The sequence below is a fragment of the Andrena cerasifolii genome, chromosome 9, assembly GCF_050908995.1.
Source record: "Andrena cerasifolii isolate SP2316 chromosome 9, iyAndCera1_principal, whole genome shotgun sequence".
NCBI lineage: Eukaryota > Metazoa > Arthropoda > Insecta > Hymenoptera > Andrenidae > Andrena > Andrena cerasifolii.
This window is the reverse complement of record NC_135126.1, coordinates 4,872,416-4,887,599: the sequence shown is the minus strand read 5'-3', so window position 1 is coordinate 4,887,599 and position 15,184 is coordinate 4,872,416. Positions and strand designations below refer to the sequence as shown.

The 15,184-nt window shown below is 30.7% G+C and overlaps 2 protein-coding genes and 1 long non-coding RNA gene across 13 annotated transcripts; 2 read left to right on the top strand and 1 right to left on the bottom strand.

Annotated features, from left to right (window-relative positions):
- Window positions 1-462: 462 nt before the first annotated feature.
- On the top strand, window positions 463-1,026 carry LOC143372812 (uncharacterized). The gene is made up of 2 exons (XR_013086366.1): window positions 463-638; window positions 977-1,026. It is a non-coding gene; the product is annotated as an uncharacterized LOC143372812 (long non-coding RNA).
- Hacd2 (3-hydroxyacyl-CoA dehydratase 2) lies at window positions 705-5,494 on the bottom strand. Of its 3 annotated transcripts, none has more exons than XR_013086365.1 (6): window positions 4,947-5,494; window positions 4,571-4,687; window positions 2,072-2,306; window positions 1,885-1,989; window positions 816-1,798; window positions 705-747 (listed from the first exon to the last, which is right to left on the bottom strand). XR_013086365.1 is itself a non-coding variant. In XM_076819378.1 (6 exons), exons 2-6 carry the CDS (start codon window positions 5,028-5,030, stop codon window positions 1,233-1,235), a joined length of 1,107 nt encoding a protein of 368 aa, XP_076675493.1. In that variant the 5' UTR covers window positions 5,031-5,143; window positions 5,198-5,494; the 3' UTR covers window positions 705-1,232. The 3 variants fall into 3 exon arrangements, 2 of the variants coding, with proteins under 2 accessions (XP_076675493.1, XP_076675494.1); XM_076819378.1 differs by having other exon boundaries at window positions 705-1,798; window positions 4,947-5,143; window positions 5,198-5,494; XM_076819379.1 differs by having other exon boundaries at window positions 705-1,798; window positions 4,947-5,143; window positions 5,308-5,494.
- A 1,249-nt stretch (window positions 5,495-6,743) lies between these two features.
- On the top strand, window positions 6,744-14,350 carry LOC143373547 (vacuole membrane protein 1). Of its 9 annotated transcripts, XR_013086482.1 has the most exons (8): window positions 6,744-6,936; window positions 7,004-7,167; window positions 9,178-9,411; window positions 11,241-11,579; window positions 12,194-12,703; window positions 12,912-13,181; window positions 13,260-13,444; window positions 14,061-14,350. XR_013086482.1 is itself a non-coding variant. In XM_076820918.1 (7 exons), the coding sequence occupies exons 3-7, from the start codon at window positions 9,196-9,198 to the stop codon at window positions 13,389-13,391; spliced, it is 1,467 nt and encodes a 488-aa protein (XP_076677033.1). In that variant the 5' UTR covers window positions 6,744-6,936; window positions 7,020-7,167; window positions 9,178-9,195; the 3' UTR covers window positions 13,392-13,961. The 9 variants fall into 9 exon arrangements, 8 of the variants coding, with proteins under 8 accessions (XP_076677033.1, XP_076677030.1, XP_076677031.1 ...); XM_076820918.1 differs by lacking the exon at window positions 14,061-14,350 and having other exon boundaries at window positions 7,020-7,167; window positions 13,260-13,961; XM_076820915.1 differs by lacking the exon at window positions 14,061-14,350 and having other exon boundaries at window positions 13,260-13,961.
- The last annotated feature ends 834 nt before the right edge of the window (window positions 14,351-15,184 follow it).

Below are 15,184 nucleotides of genomic sequence, written 5' to 3'. Positions count from 1 at the left end.
GATGTTAAACAACCAAAAGAAAAGCGGGAAATATTTGACATATTTCAATTTCTGAACGGCATATTAGACATTACATAACCTATTTATACCTTATATAATACTTTTGATTGTAACAATATATTGAATTGATTTGTTTTGAATTTTTCGCCTCTATTTATTTCCCCTATTCTTTTACTTTTCCTTCTATATGATTAACTCTCAAAGGTCACACAATCATTTCGTTCCGCTACAGTCACACATGGGTTAGCGTAACCCGGAGCGTTCTTTCGCCTATATTGTTGGATGTGCCTCACCGTTTTTAATGTTTTTTCTTTTGATCGATTCGTAAGGCAATAAGGAAAAAGTGTGTGTGACAATCTATTTCCCGGTGACGCTGGTTGGCCGTGGCTGGCTTCGTGATTCTGATCACTGGTCACATGGCCTACGCACCAACTGGACCAACAGAAATGTACAATTATTGCTGTAGGTGTATCCCCTACCCTTACATAACCAGCAAGCAGATTCTACAGTTTATTAAATAATTAATTCTACTTATTTAAAAAAGTATTTATTCTTTCTTTAATAATATACAGGATTGGTGATTACAATTTTTACAAATAATAGAACTTTCAATATTTACATTTACAAATCCATATACAGTACATTCCGCAACCAATGATACCTATTAGGGGCAATATCAGAAAATTTTATTCAATATTTTCGACTTCTTTTTTGTGTAGAATCATCGTATTCTCTGTTGTGTTAGCGCTGAAAACAAATACAATATTAGTATAAAATTAAACGTAATGTATGAATAAACAGGATTCATGCGATACTTCAGCTCCATCTCCACAACAGTACACATCCTAAGCGACCATACATGCTCCTGCGAACATTAACATTTATAAGAAAACATTTGTTAATTTTATTATCTATATACGAAACAAGCCGCTAAACATTTGCACTTCGCGCATAACCCTACTTTTCTGTCTTGCAGATAACGTGAATCTCGATTTCCGCGACGCAGATATCTGTATATCAGACAAATCATCTCGAAGTATCCAGAAGGCAAACATAGGTAATTATGGAATTGCAGGCAGGTTGTTATCAGGGCTGTCTATTGTAAGTGTAAAATGAATGTACATACTACAGTGACTTATTATTTATTGATAACACGAATTCCATAATAAATTGAGTTGTCACCATAAAATCTCTTAACTTTTTACTTTCTTAATTCTAAATTACTCCTCAAGTCATACATTTTTTTTTCTTAGCTTAGACTTTCCAAGTTTTTTATATCGTATTTGATTCATGCGGGTCATTAACATGTATATAAGAGGTAAACAAAATATAAGCAAGTATATTTTTAAGAAAGATGGAAAATGGAATGCAAAATTCCAAGAATTTGGTAACGAATAAGTAAATTTTTGGGTCTCCTCAAAATATGGAATATTTCTTAATATTATGATTCCTTCACAGAGAAATCCTAAAGGATATAGGGGCATCCATATTGTATACCTTAACCATGTTAAGATTGAAACTTCCACTTTCAGTAATTGTGTTAGATAATATGGATATCTAACTATTTCCACTATACTCCAAACAAGAAAAAGATAAAAAATAACAGGTTTAGTTTGCATACGTGGTTCAGCTTCAATCATACCAAATAAAATAAATGCTCTGCCTCCTACTTGTAAAAGTGATACTAGCGTACTACTCCTAGTATAACCAAATAATGAATGCATAACTTCTAAAAACTGCAAAAGTTGTATAAATTTCATGGGATTGCCAACAGCTATATACGTTTCTTTCATGGAAGCTAAAATTAAAATATTAGTATTTAAATATATCATTTTAGTTTTCATTGCAGATAATTATTTTTAAACAATTTAAATATTTACTAACCTGGCCCATCTCGCGAGTACATTATTCCCATTACGATAAGAATATAAATAAAACCAACGAATTGACAAAGGTTATAAATAATTAAATAGACTTTCTTGAAATCCTCTGTGTAACAAGTATGAATAAATTAATATTACAAAAAGGTTTCAGTATAATGTGAATAATAATATATTTTGATAGAATATACCTTTTTTATAACCAAATTCTTCTTTATGTAGTTTATCGTACATGCCAGGATAATCACTACATATATCACGTTTTTCATCTTCATTGTCTTCTAAATCCTCACTTGTCCATTTATCAAAGTCAATCTTCAACCATGATGGCTTTTGTGGTTGACTGATTAATCTTGGCCACCAAGCAACGCATTTTTTCTTCAATATAAACTCAACCTGACGATCTATCACTTTATAATTACTTTGCTGTAACATTAAAATTGATAACAATTATTAATATTCTTAAAGAATTCGAGCATCTCAATCTTTTACAACTTGTACCAAATTTGACTCGATATTACATTTTGGTCAAGGTATGCCGAATCCAGTTTGACATAGGAATATACAGAGTGTAACAAAAACGTTTCCGTTCCTTGAAAGGGGTGGTTCGTGCGGTGATTTGAAACAACTTTTTCCTTAGCGAAAATATTGTCCGAAGCATCGTTAAGGCTTCTTTAAGATTTTACCAGACGCCTGTGTGCTATCTTATTTTCTTTCTAGTTGTTCTTCTATTGCATATCTTATTACTGTCAATGAAATATATTTCAAAAGATTCTCCTATGTGAAGATATATTTTCCAGAAATATATAACAGAAACATAAATGCATCAATAATATTAGTAATCATAAGAATTTCACAATATGAATTGCTTGAAAAAAGTAGCACAAGAAAATTGCTTTATTCATTTGAAAAACAAAAACTATCCACAAATACCATCACAAATGATCTTTGAAAATACTATTGGTTACTTATCAATATTAAGGTGGACATTAGCTACTCTTGACGAAAATTATTTTGCGAGACTTTTTTGGTCCCACTCCCCAGAATTGACACTTGTTGGGGAAATGATCTGGAAAAAATTTCATGCCGATTGGACCACGGGAAAAGGAAGCGCATCGAATTTGAAAATTGTTAATCTTTGAAAACTTGACATAAATATACATTATTATATATCATTGAACTTGTATTTTGTCTCTGTTTAAGAATACATACACAGCATATACGATTGTTAACAAAAAACCATCTGTGACCTTGAAAAATCGAAAGAGTAACCTGAAAGAGTTTTTTCATATATCCATAATCGATGGAGGTATTAAACATTTTTTATTTTCATTAAAACGCTCCATTGTACAGAAGAAAAGCAGTTCTAAGACTGAAAATAAGTTATTATAGCTATTATGTAAATTACGAATACATTTGTCCCAGATCTGCTCATGGACTCGTCAGTAAGGCCCAGCAGATCCTGGTTCAATTCCGGATACAACGTCTTAATACACTCACTTTGAGTTTAAGCTGTCATGTAAATTTCTAAATTATGGAAAACCTAAGCCTAAGCGTTTCGTCCCCCGACCTGATCGTGGACGTTCGGTAAGACCGAGCAGATCCTGCCCCAGACGCGACTGTGTTAAAAATTCTCAAAAACTCAAATAGCCACGGAGGCATTGATCAGGGGTTTCTATATATTAAAAATACTCTCAAAATCCTTTGATAATCCTTTAATGAAAAAACTCTTCAGAGAAAAGTTGTAGTATATAAAGAGGCGAATATAATAGCAGGAAATTTTTTTTTCAAGGTTACTCTTTCGACTTTTCAAGGTCACAGATTTTTTCTGTTAACAATCGTATACACTGTGTATGTATTCTTAAACAGAAACAAAATACAAGTTCAACGATAAATAATAATGTATATTTATGTCAAGTTTTAAAGATTCAAAATTTTCAAATTCGATGCGCTTCCTTTTCCCGTGATCCAATCGGCCTGAAATTTTTTCCAGATCATTTTCCCAACAAATTGTTACATTTCTGGGGGTGGGTCCAAAAAAATCTGATTGTCGAAAAATAAGGTCCATTCTAATCAATATATATATATTTTTTTATTTATTTATTACGGGTAATAACCCTTTGGTACATTACAATCACATGGAACGACATGAGTAGAGGACGGACAAATAGGATAACATTAAGATAAAGATTAAATTATACCAATAGCAAATAACACAACAGAAAGAGATGAAATAACAAGTATAAATATTGCAACTTAATCATCCAGCATGCGCAGAACTGAATTTCTGAAAATAAATAAGGAAGTAGGAAAAAAGTCAATATTATGGCAGTATCTATTAGCAAGCATACACATTCTGTCAATGCAATTGTATTTACCGTACAGAGTGTGATGTCTAGTAATATAAAAGAAAGGGCAATGCCTCGTATCTCTACTGAGGAAATAGAATTTGAATTGCACCAAGATTTACGAGGTTACGAGATTATAAAAAAAAAGAATCTAAAATATACCCTTACTTTCATAAGATACCATATACATTTCTGAGTTTAATGCCTAGGTTTAAAAAATCACTGGTTGAAAGCGTATTTAAATATTACCAATGTGAGGCATGGCATGCACATTTGAGACCATTGGTATACACATGTAAGACACAGACTCCTATGTTAAGAAGTTAACCATAGAAATATTACCTCAGTGTTGATAGATGAATGCAAATCAAGATTAAATCCATAATTATTCAGACCTCTGGCACCTTGTCCGTGAGCAGCAACTCGTAACTTTCTTTCTTCCATATCGACACTAAGACCCTGCAAAATATAGTTAAGATTTGAATAATTTTATAAACAATAAGAATAAATATGAGGTCACATAATTTGTGGTACAATAAAAAGGGAATGAACAATATTGAACACTTAATTTCTGAAAAAACTGGTTTTAAAAAAATAGGCTTTATACAACAGAAATTACTTTACTTTGTCCATTTATTCTCAAACAAGAAATAATCGCCCTTGCCTGTTGTATCATAAATTATATTGCACCCTCCATGGTATATCTTACATTACATACCTTAACATCAGTCAAATCTACCTTCAAGGTAATTTGACTTTCTGTTTGAGCCCAATATACAAATGGAGTTAATATATCTGCCATTTTTTTATTTCATAGATTAGGAAATATTAAAATTGTATATGATTTCTGTTTATTACAAATTAAAATTCGTCAAATTTCGTCCGTTTCATAAATTTATTATCAGCATATTTTACCTGCAATGTTATTAATTAAACAGTGTTACCAAAAATGTTTTGATCAAGACGTACTTATGTGGTATTTGGATGCCAGTTAATAATAGTTAACTTATTCTGTTACACTCTAAAAATGTAGCAAACACTTAAGAACAGCTAACTACACATAATACACGAATAAATACCATATATAGATACGCTTAAGAGAATACCGCAAAGCGGATTTTCTCATATGATATACTACTATAAAATAGATTTAGTCGATTTATAACAGTTTTTTCAACTCAAGCTCCGCAGCAAACATCATCCCCTATTCAACCCACGGACATAAGAATATAGGGACGAAGGAATAGTTGCGACTTTAGGCAAGGGGTATGATACGTATTTGAGGGTGGGGGGCGAGAGCACCTACATCTGCCTAGATTTGATTGGTTGCATTCTACGCATGTTCCGTACCGCTAATTATGAAAAAGTGTTTGCTACAGATTAGTACATACAGACGTCTAATTGTAAGTATATCCTAACGAAGTGATTATTCACGAATATAAATTGTAAAAATAATGAATTTTGTAAAAACTAGCGTTTAACAACATTGCGCTAAATTTACACACCTAGGAGAAGGGATAAAAGTGGAGTTCATTTATTCAAACATCCGTCTCCAAGTAGGTATTGATTAATTTATAATCCTGAAGTTTATTCATTAAAAGAATCTCTCATTATTTTCAAACCTCTCAGGTTTGTGTGAACTTTGTCTCCCTTTCCTATTACATTCTTAGAGCATAAATATATGCTATATGTAATCACATTCGTGTGTTCCAATTCAAACTTTGCGCCTCTAGAGTTTATGCTACACGCCGCTGGGCGGGAGTCGCAACAACAGTAATTAGAGCACTAGGTTAGGTTAGGTTTACACTTTCTTTGGCATGGTTACAAAAATATTTTTGTCCTGAAATGCCACTTTTGGTATAGGGTATGTATATACACTATACCAAAAGTGGCATTTCAAGACATTTCTTATATAGCCCAACGAACTTTAGTCCCTCAATTAGAACACTAAAGAGGTGAGTATGCGCATCCACCATATTGGGTCCTCCGGAGAGAGAAGATTATTGAGTACCCGCCTCTTTGGGTATTGTCAGATTCACTTTATAAACAAAATATGCATTGTTGATATTGATGCATAGTAGCACGATATATTATTAGAGTATTTTATTACATTTAAGTTTATATTTGGTTTATAAAGCGATTTTGACAATACTCAAAAAGGCGGGTACTCAATAATCTTCTTTTTGCAAAGGACCCAATATGGTGGATGCGCATATTCACCTCTTTAGTGCTCTACAGTAATGTAGCGACAGCGAATCAAATAGCACGACATCGCGACATTTCAGTTTCCAAGAAGACAAAAATCATGACACTAACTGACATGACCGTAAATGTCACGGTTTATAGATGTCACGATGTTGTAACATTTGATTCACGCTGTAATACAGTGCCACGACAGCGAATATCGTGACTTTAGTGTCACATCAAAACGCACCTTCAGGAGTAGGGTTGATAGGATTTGTGTTCGGCAGTATATGTATGTAGTCATAGTCCCACACGCTGGCATGTACGTACATATGATTTATGTATGTATGTATGTCGTATTTAATACGGAAAGGTTACAGTCACGTAGGGGAATTTATTTTAAGTGATATTACCCAAATACGGGAATGTATTCGTATCTTTCGCTACCTAAGATAAGTAATGATTAGGCATTTTTGCATACGTGGATTTTCGCGCATTTGTATGTAACGTATTTCAGAAGAGCTGTGAGTATAGACATGAATGTACACATACGTTATTGCCCAGCTGACAGTTTAATTAATTTAAGTAAAGGCATTTACTTTTTCAGTGCACATGCTAGCTGTGGATCATTTAAGATACTTCAAAGTAACTGATTTGTTGTCAAATCACTGAAATGTTCATTTCATGATGATTTGAAAAAAAATCATTTTATATTCACTCAACGCTTAGTCACACTCGTATTTTAAGGTTAAGAGGTAATCCAATTATATTTGATTATGTTGTACCGTGTTGTGCTGTATTATATTTGATAGTTCATTAAAAATCCAAACGTATGCATTCTGAAAATATATTTAATTAAAGTATGCTCTGTGTATGTATTTTTTGCAATGAACATATAAGTGTGTTCTCATGGCTCAAAGTTTTACGTGCAAATGTAAGTAAGAGTATAAATTCAAAGGGTGATAGATAACATAAATAAGAATATTATTAATGTAGAACGAAAGTTTCTGGTTGCTTAAAATTTACATTAGTTAATAAACAGGTTCAAATTTCATAAGGCCTGTTAAATAATTTGAACTACTATTTAACAAGAATTTAAAAAGTTTGTAAACAAGTAGATTACACGAAGTCGTAAAGATTGCTGCATAATGTTTTGTTACTGTAATTTTTTCTATGGTAAATAAGTTTAGATATATTCGAAGATTTATAAAATTTTATTTTTGTGGTTACGATAGATTCGGTGAGAGTATACGAATAGCATAGTATTTGATAAGAATGAATTGTGCTAAGATAGTTCAGTCCCTTAAACATTTTAGAACATTTTCACTGTTTGAAATTAATTAATAATACAAGAAGTTCCATCAAAATTTATGGCCAATGGATTTATAAACATAATGTAATGCATTCTTCATTCCATTAATGTTGCAAATGAACATCTGCATTTTATAGGTACATTATATAAAAGTTTTGTAGTAATATATCAAAACTTGATATTATTTTAATTAAAAGATCACATAAATTTCAATGTGTTTGTAGTATGAAACAAAATGTATATCTTTTAATTTATGCATATTTTCTTTACTTCAAAATATTACATGAATTCTTGAATTAAATACTCTTAATTATAATAAAGATAAAAGCAAGCTATATTAGATCATTGAAATGCATGGATATCATAATCTATATATATATATATATATACATATACAGTTCTATTTATATTAGTCCTTTTTCAAATATATAAACCATATACTTCATTAATTAAATAAAGGTTTGCAATTAATACCTTTTTAAAAAGGATGAAAGTTCAAATAATGCAAAAAGGTCATCAGGTACGATTTATGGGAATGATATTTGAATATGATACATTGAGTTTATACGGCTATCTTTATTTGACCACTTTACTCGACATTTAATCTGTGACCTCATAGGTTATAGCATCTATTTCAGCTTAAAGTGAGTGACAGATTTAAATGTAAATAATGTTCTACAATGCATGCAAGGATTTCTTACATATTGAATTATGTATTTGATATGTATTGGGGATGTAATCAAAAGTTTAAGGCAATGTGATGGCATTCTTAGGCAACAGTGGATTGCACACTTGGGTGATGTTATGTAAATCTAATCGGTTAGAACATTGCCCGATATCAAAATAATTCCATATGAATATTTATAAGCATTATTAAATGTATAATTCTGAATTGTAGTATTGTTACTAATTATGCAATACTCATATTGATTTAGAGCACCATAAATAATCACTTATAGTTACAGTTTTTCATGAAAAGCTAACTTTTACGAAGTTCACTTTCTAAATTTAGATTTAAGGAATATTTAAATATGTGTATATTACTTAATACCATGGAATTACTAAGCGGTACGATATCATTAGCTTAAAGAAGGAATCTAATTTCACATCTATTCTCTTATCTTTGCATTTTATGTTCAATTTTAGTGATGTCATTTTCTCAGAAAATATTTTCATAAATATTTTATGATGAACTTTTTCAAATAGCTACTACTAAAGTGAGGTACAATTTAAACTTGGTTAGTACAATTAAAATTTCGTGTTTGTAGAAAGTGTGATGCGTGTTTCATAGAATGCTATATTTGCACAACAGTTTATATCAAATATATGCCATATTTTTGCTAACATTTGCAATAATATCGTAACATTATTAGTAATGAATGACAGAAACAAAACAGTTAGTAGCATACTTTTATGTACATACAATAGTGTTAGTAATTAGTTCATGGTACAGATTGACTAGGGCTTGATAATGGTGAGAAGAAAAATAGATGGGAAGAGGAGCACTGCCTCCAGTGAAGGTGTTGCCACTGTCATAAAGAATCCTGACGGTATCTTTGTTCACATGGACAGGAGAGATTCAATGAGTACTACAACAGTGATGCCTTCCTCACAATTTACACATAAACCACTTAAAGGCTTGCTAAAAGAACGTCACTCACCCATTGCAGGGAACAGGACAAATATGGTATACTATGTATCCATCCTGCATATATTTTATGCCGTTTTTTTAGTCTCATAAATTTAGATCACATACAATTACATGTATTTAAAAATTTAATATTTTATTAATTCCATTCATAGAATTAATTTTATTAATGAAGTAACAAAGATATGCATGATGTTTATTTAATATTCTGCACTATATACAAAAGACTGAATGACTTTAGAAGCTTATTGTGTATACAACATTACAAACTTATTGTGTAACAATACAAATTGTAATACTTCTATTTTGATACTTCTTTATTACACAAAAGAAAAATAAAAATTTAGTACGTGAATACCATCAACTATTACAGTATTTTCAATATCTTTAATAAAAAAGAATTAAGATAATTATGTTACAAAATGAATAATTGTCATAAATATAGTATTTTTAACATTTACAATTTGTATGATACAGGCACAATACTCACCATTTTTAATGTTTCTATTCTACATAGCAGTATCAATATATTTTTATATTTATGATTTTTTTTCTAAATTTTGCTAAGATTTCTTCACTATTTACATTGTACGTGAAACTTTCAGCCACAATCATCTAAACACTAATCTAATATTCATCAGTAATTATTATTTCATATGTTTCATACATCTAATTTGTTCTTTTTATTCATAATAATTTCATTATTCATGTTCTAAGTTTATTTGTATGTAATGTATATTTTCCTTCTCACGTTTAATTATTACTTTTAGCATTCCGTACAATAATAAATAAATTGTTTATAGTATTATATCGCATGTTGCATCCACTAAAATTTATGAAAAGTTAGTACAGTAAGTAGTAATAAATTGTTTGCTGTAAAATTTTCTAGAAAGGCTATACCTTTGAACTAAGTCAGGTCTAAATTTTAGTATAAAATTGGGAAAACTATAGTATAAATGTAATGTTACAAATAAGAAAATCTTGTGCTACTGAGTAGTATAAATAGCATTTGTGTACAGTTTGTCTGACAAGTACTTGTTTCTGTTTAATGTTATTATCAGTGTAGTTAAATGATTTAAAATAAATTATGTAGAATATTGGAGCAATATGTTAGCCAGAAGAAGGCTTATCTAATAAATGATTATACAGGGTATCCCACCAGCTCTGTTCACCTGAAATATCTCAACTAATTCAAGTAATAAGCGAAAACATTACTTACAAATGTTGTATGGTTGCAAGATAGACATAACATGGTGGCAATAGTTTTTCTTTGCAGATAGAGGCATCAAGGAGATCTGGAGGTCAATTTTGTTATTTTAAATGGAGTTTTGTGATTATAAAAGTACTAAGATGGGTTTATTCTAAAACTTACCATTCCTGAGACATGCGATTTCCCAGACTGTTTTATAATAAAAGTAATAGGATGGACAAAGTCGAATATCTCAGGAACAGTGAGAACAGAGTTTTAGCATAAATGTGCCTCAGTACTTTTATACTTAGAATTCGCTATTATACCGAATTTGACAATAAAAAAACTATTGCTACCATGTTATGTTTTTCTTACAACCATATAACGTTTGTAAATAATGGTTTTACTTATAACTTGAAAAAGCGAACATATTTCCGATGGATAAAGTTGCTTGGACACCTTGTATGTTCAGAGTATTTTAAAATCTAATATAGCAATCCAGTAATGTATAGTTAATAAAAACGGAAACATAAAAGTTACAATTTATATTTGCATGCAGATATTTTACTTATATTTTATGTAACTTCACTGTAGTCCACATTTAGATTTTAATTTATTGTATAATTTCCTACATGCTTTTTTAATTCAGTATGTTGAACGTTTTATTATTTATTTCCAGGTTAATCAGTTGGGAGATATGTTGGAAAATACCACTGCCATTCAACGTGTGAAGGATTCCACTCCTGTTAATGGCGCTCAACAAAACATAAGAGAAAAAAAATCAGCTAAAGCATTTACAGAAGATCTGAATACTTCGAATGAATTTTGTATAGATTCTGAATACTTAACACTATGGCAGCATCCGATTACTACATTGAATTACTTCTTCCATGAACTCTTTATTAATATATTGAGCTTAGGAAAAAAGACATTACATTATAGAAAAACAGTGTGGAGCATAGTATCAATAATTATATTGTTTCTGATATTGAGCAGAGTTGTCGGCCCACATCAACAGGTGCATTTTTATTATATCTAAAGTATTAATTAACACGTTGTTCGCCCAGCTTGAATCGGTGGAGTTTCTCCCGGGGCCCAAATCCGAACTCTGAGTGTAAACAGCGCGATGAGCTGGAAGAGCGATACGATGCAATTTAATTGGACAAAGAAGAACGTCACCCGTAAACGGGTGACGGGGCCCCCGTGGGGAAACATAGCCGTCACCCAGATATGGGTGGCATGCCGACCAATGTGTTAATTTTGAAATAGCATAAATATAATTAGCATCTATCTGCTATAATTCAGTAAAAATTTTATGAGCCTCTTAATGGTAAAAGTAAATGAAAATAATATTCAATTTTATAATACTAAGGGAAAATTATGACATTAATTATTAAATTTGATTATTTTGGCATTTACATATTTGGCAAGTACTAGTGTATTGTATTATATTATCTTCCACAAGGAGAATAATCTATCAATAATTTTGATTAACACTATTTATTTTCTGTATTTTCATCCATCTTTTATCCAATGTCAAAGCTACAAACATAAAATAATTGATTTAGATTTGACATAGTTTGTTATTTATTATATGTAAAAGTTTAAATTAAAATTATATAATGTTTTCAGATTTTAAGAGCATGGGAAACAAAAGTGATATGGTGGTTATATTGGATAGGTTTAGGCGTTCTTTCAAGTGTAGGTCTGGGTACCGGCTTACATACTTTTGTACTTTATTTAGGACCACATATAGCAGCTGTTACAATGGCCGCATATGAATGCGGTGCTCTTAACTTTCCTGAACCACCATATCCTGATCAAATAATATGTCCAACAACAATTGACACAATGTGGACTGCTGGTATATTAAATATTATGAGAAAAGTGCGTATAGAAGCTATGCTTTGGGGTGCAGGTACTGCCCTCGGTGAATTACCACCATATTTTATGGCTAGAGCTGCTCGTACTAGCCGGCAAAATAATAAAAATGAGAAATTTGATCAAGAAGATTTGAAAGAGTTGGAAGCTTTAGAAGCTTTAGAAAATGGAGAAAACGTATCGTTACTCATACGTATAAAATTAAGTATGAAACATTTTGTGCAGAAAGCAGGTTTTTGGGGAATTCTCGCTTGTGCTTCGGTAAGTAAAATACATTTTAAAAAAAATACTGACTTTTAAGGTATAATTTGTCTTTACGTGAATATACAATTTTTTCCAATAAGTGTACATTAATTGATTATTTTTTTGTTTAAGTAATTCTGTATATTTTAAGCTTAGTAATATAAAAAGTATATATTACATATATACTACGCAAAATTAATAATTTTTTTTAAAAAAAAATTTTTAGATTCCCAATCCATTATTTGATCTTGCTGGTTTAACGTGTGGTCATTATTTAATTCCCTTTTGGACATTCTTTGGCGCAACACTTATAGGGAAAGCTGTTGTAAAAATGCACATTCAACAACTTGCAGTAATTATAGCTTTTAATGAGGAACTTTTAGATAAATTTATCAAGTTATTGGCAATTGTACCATACATCGGTTCAAAATTTCAAGAACCATTGAAAAAGTATCTTATTCAACAAAAACAGAAATTACACGACAAAACATCTGCGGTACGCTTTCTTTAACTTGGATTAATTACATTTGGTGTGATGTATTTGCAAATTATTCAATGTATAATATATTTTCAGGATAGTGCCACAACAATTTCATGGTTATTTGATAAGTTTGTAATGTTGATGGTATGTTACTTTTTAGTAACAATTATTCATGCATTGGCAAGGAATTATCATCGTAAGCGAACTAAGCAATCTACAGATTAAAGTTTACTGAATATAGGAAATAAATGTGAAATCAATTATTAAGCAAATTACAGGTAAAATTGCTATTATTATAGCGCGATATAATTAAGGTATTAAATATAATAACAATGTCGTCGAATTTTTAAGTGCACAATGCCACCTCTGCAATATAAATAAACCGTGAAGTATGAAGTATGAGAATTTTAATTTTTCTTAAAGTTCGAATTTTCTAGTATGCTTCATAAACGTTGAAAATACCTACAGAATTATAGATAAGTATGTGCATAAACATACATATGCTAGGGAAAATTGTTATGCATGGTATACCATAGTGTATGCATTTTAGTTTTACAGAACCTTTTTAAAGATACTACATCTTACAACTTCAGAATTGTTTGTAAAGTTTATAATGTCCATAATTTTATTTTGAATACACTTGTTAAAAGTTGTATACCTAAAACACATCCCACTGGTCTACGTCTATGGTTGATAACAATCATATAAATGATTATTTAAGATATTTATAATGTTTATTGAATATATTTCTCAGTATTTCATATGAATAAAGTGAAGAAATGTTTCTATGATGTACATGAGGAAGTTTCCAACTATTATTCTTAAACTTTAACGACGTTTCACATAGTGATTGATAGAGGTTGAAATACTAAAGCTAATAATGTATGGTTGTAGGTGCAGACAGCTAATAAGTGAGGATTACCAGATATTTAATATTAAAGTTTTCAAAGGGCGTATCTTCTGTAGCATCAGCAACATTCACGGCTAAAAATGTGGCCTAATCATGAGAATGTTTATTCAGTGGAGTGCTAATTTTTTCATACTTGAATTCTTATCCCTTTGGAACTCTTTCCTCAATGCATATTTTTTATCAGTCAATTTATTGTCTTTACCGCGCGTACCTTATAACCTGTATTTAATCTTTAAACAATGAACTTATTGGAAGTATAAATTATATTTAATTCCTATTTTTATTATTATTTTTATTATTACTCTTATACAAATATGGATTACATTTACCATAGAAATATGCAGTGTGCGTGTCACGAAATGACTATATTTACAATCCCTTTCCGAATTCCTGGTTACAATGCTGCCTGATTAACATTTATAACATCTATGTTTATAGAACATATTTTGTAAAATATTTGCTATTCAAACATATACTCAAGCACAAAAATGTCCATATAATATAAAAAGAATGAGCGGTTTTTACCGTTCATTGTACATAAAATCGTGCTGTACATAGTCGGAAGACGCTTGTTTTGCACGGAAATTTCAAGCGTCTTCCGACTATGTACAGCACGATTTTATGTATAATAAATATTATTTGTGTTACAGAAGATAAATCTTCTCAAAACATTAATATTAAATATCATATCCTAAAATATTAACCATGCCTGAACCCGTGTATAATTATCCTCAGTGTTTTAGTCTCTATGACTGGAAAGGGATTATTGGTTAGTATACCGGAAGTTGAAATCACTTTTAAGTGTTCATCGAAAACTTTATTATTTACATACATAATACGTCTTAGTTTTATACGGACAAATCTAAAGACATACTTATTTTATAAGTTATAGTCTTTAAATGTGAAACCAGGGGCATGAATAACGATCGTTATATAGTATTATTAACTTTGAAAATTATAGCGATTTCGGTACCTCGCACTGACTCTGCACTGGCGCCAGAAAATTATTTGGATTGGTTGTTTCTGATAGAAACGAAGAGAGCTCTATAAGAATCAACCAATCAAAGTCATTTTCTGGCACCAGTGCAGTGTCAGTGCGAGGTACCGA

Coding starts and splice junctions, on each gene's coding strand:
- Hacd2 (XM_076819378.1), bottom strand. CDS start 5,030: ATGGCAGATATATTAACTCCATTTGTATATTGGGCTCAAACAGAAAGT. Junction 1,990..2,071: donor AGAATTTGGTTATAAAAAAG/GTATATTCTATC, acceptor CTTGTTACACAG/AGGATTTCAAGAAAGTCTAT. Junction 1,799..1,884: donor GTACTCGCGAGATGGGCCAG/GTTAGTAAATAT, acceptor TTTTAATTTTAG/CTTCCATGAAAGAAACGTAT.
- LOC143373547 (XM_076820918.1), top strand. CDS start 9,196: ATGGTGAGAAGAAAAATAGATGGGAAGAGGAGCACTGCCTCCAGTGAA. Junction 11,580..12,193: donor TTGTCGGCCCACATCAACAG/GTGCATTTTTAT, acceptor TAATGTTTTCAG/ATTTTAAGAGCATGGGAAAC. Junction 13,182..13,259: donor TACACGACAAAACATCTGCG/GTACGCTTTCTT, acceptor ATATATTTTCAG/GATAGTGCCACAACAATTTC.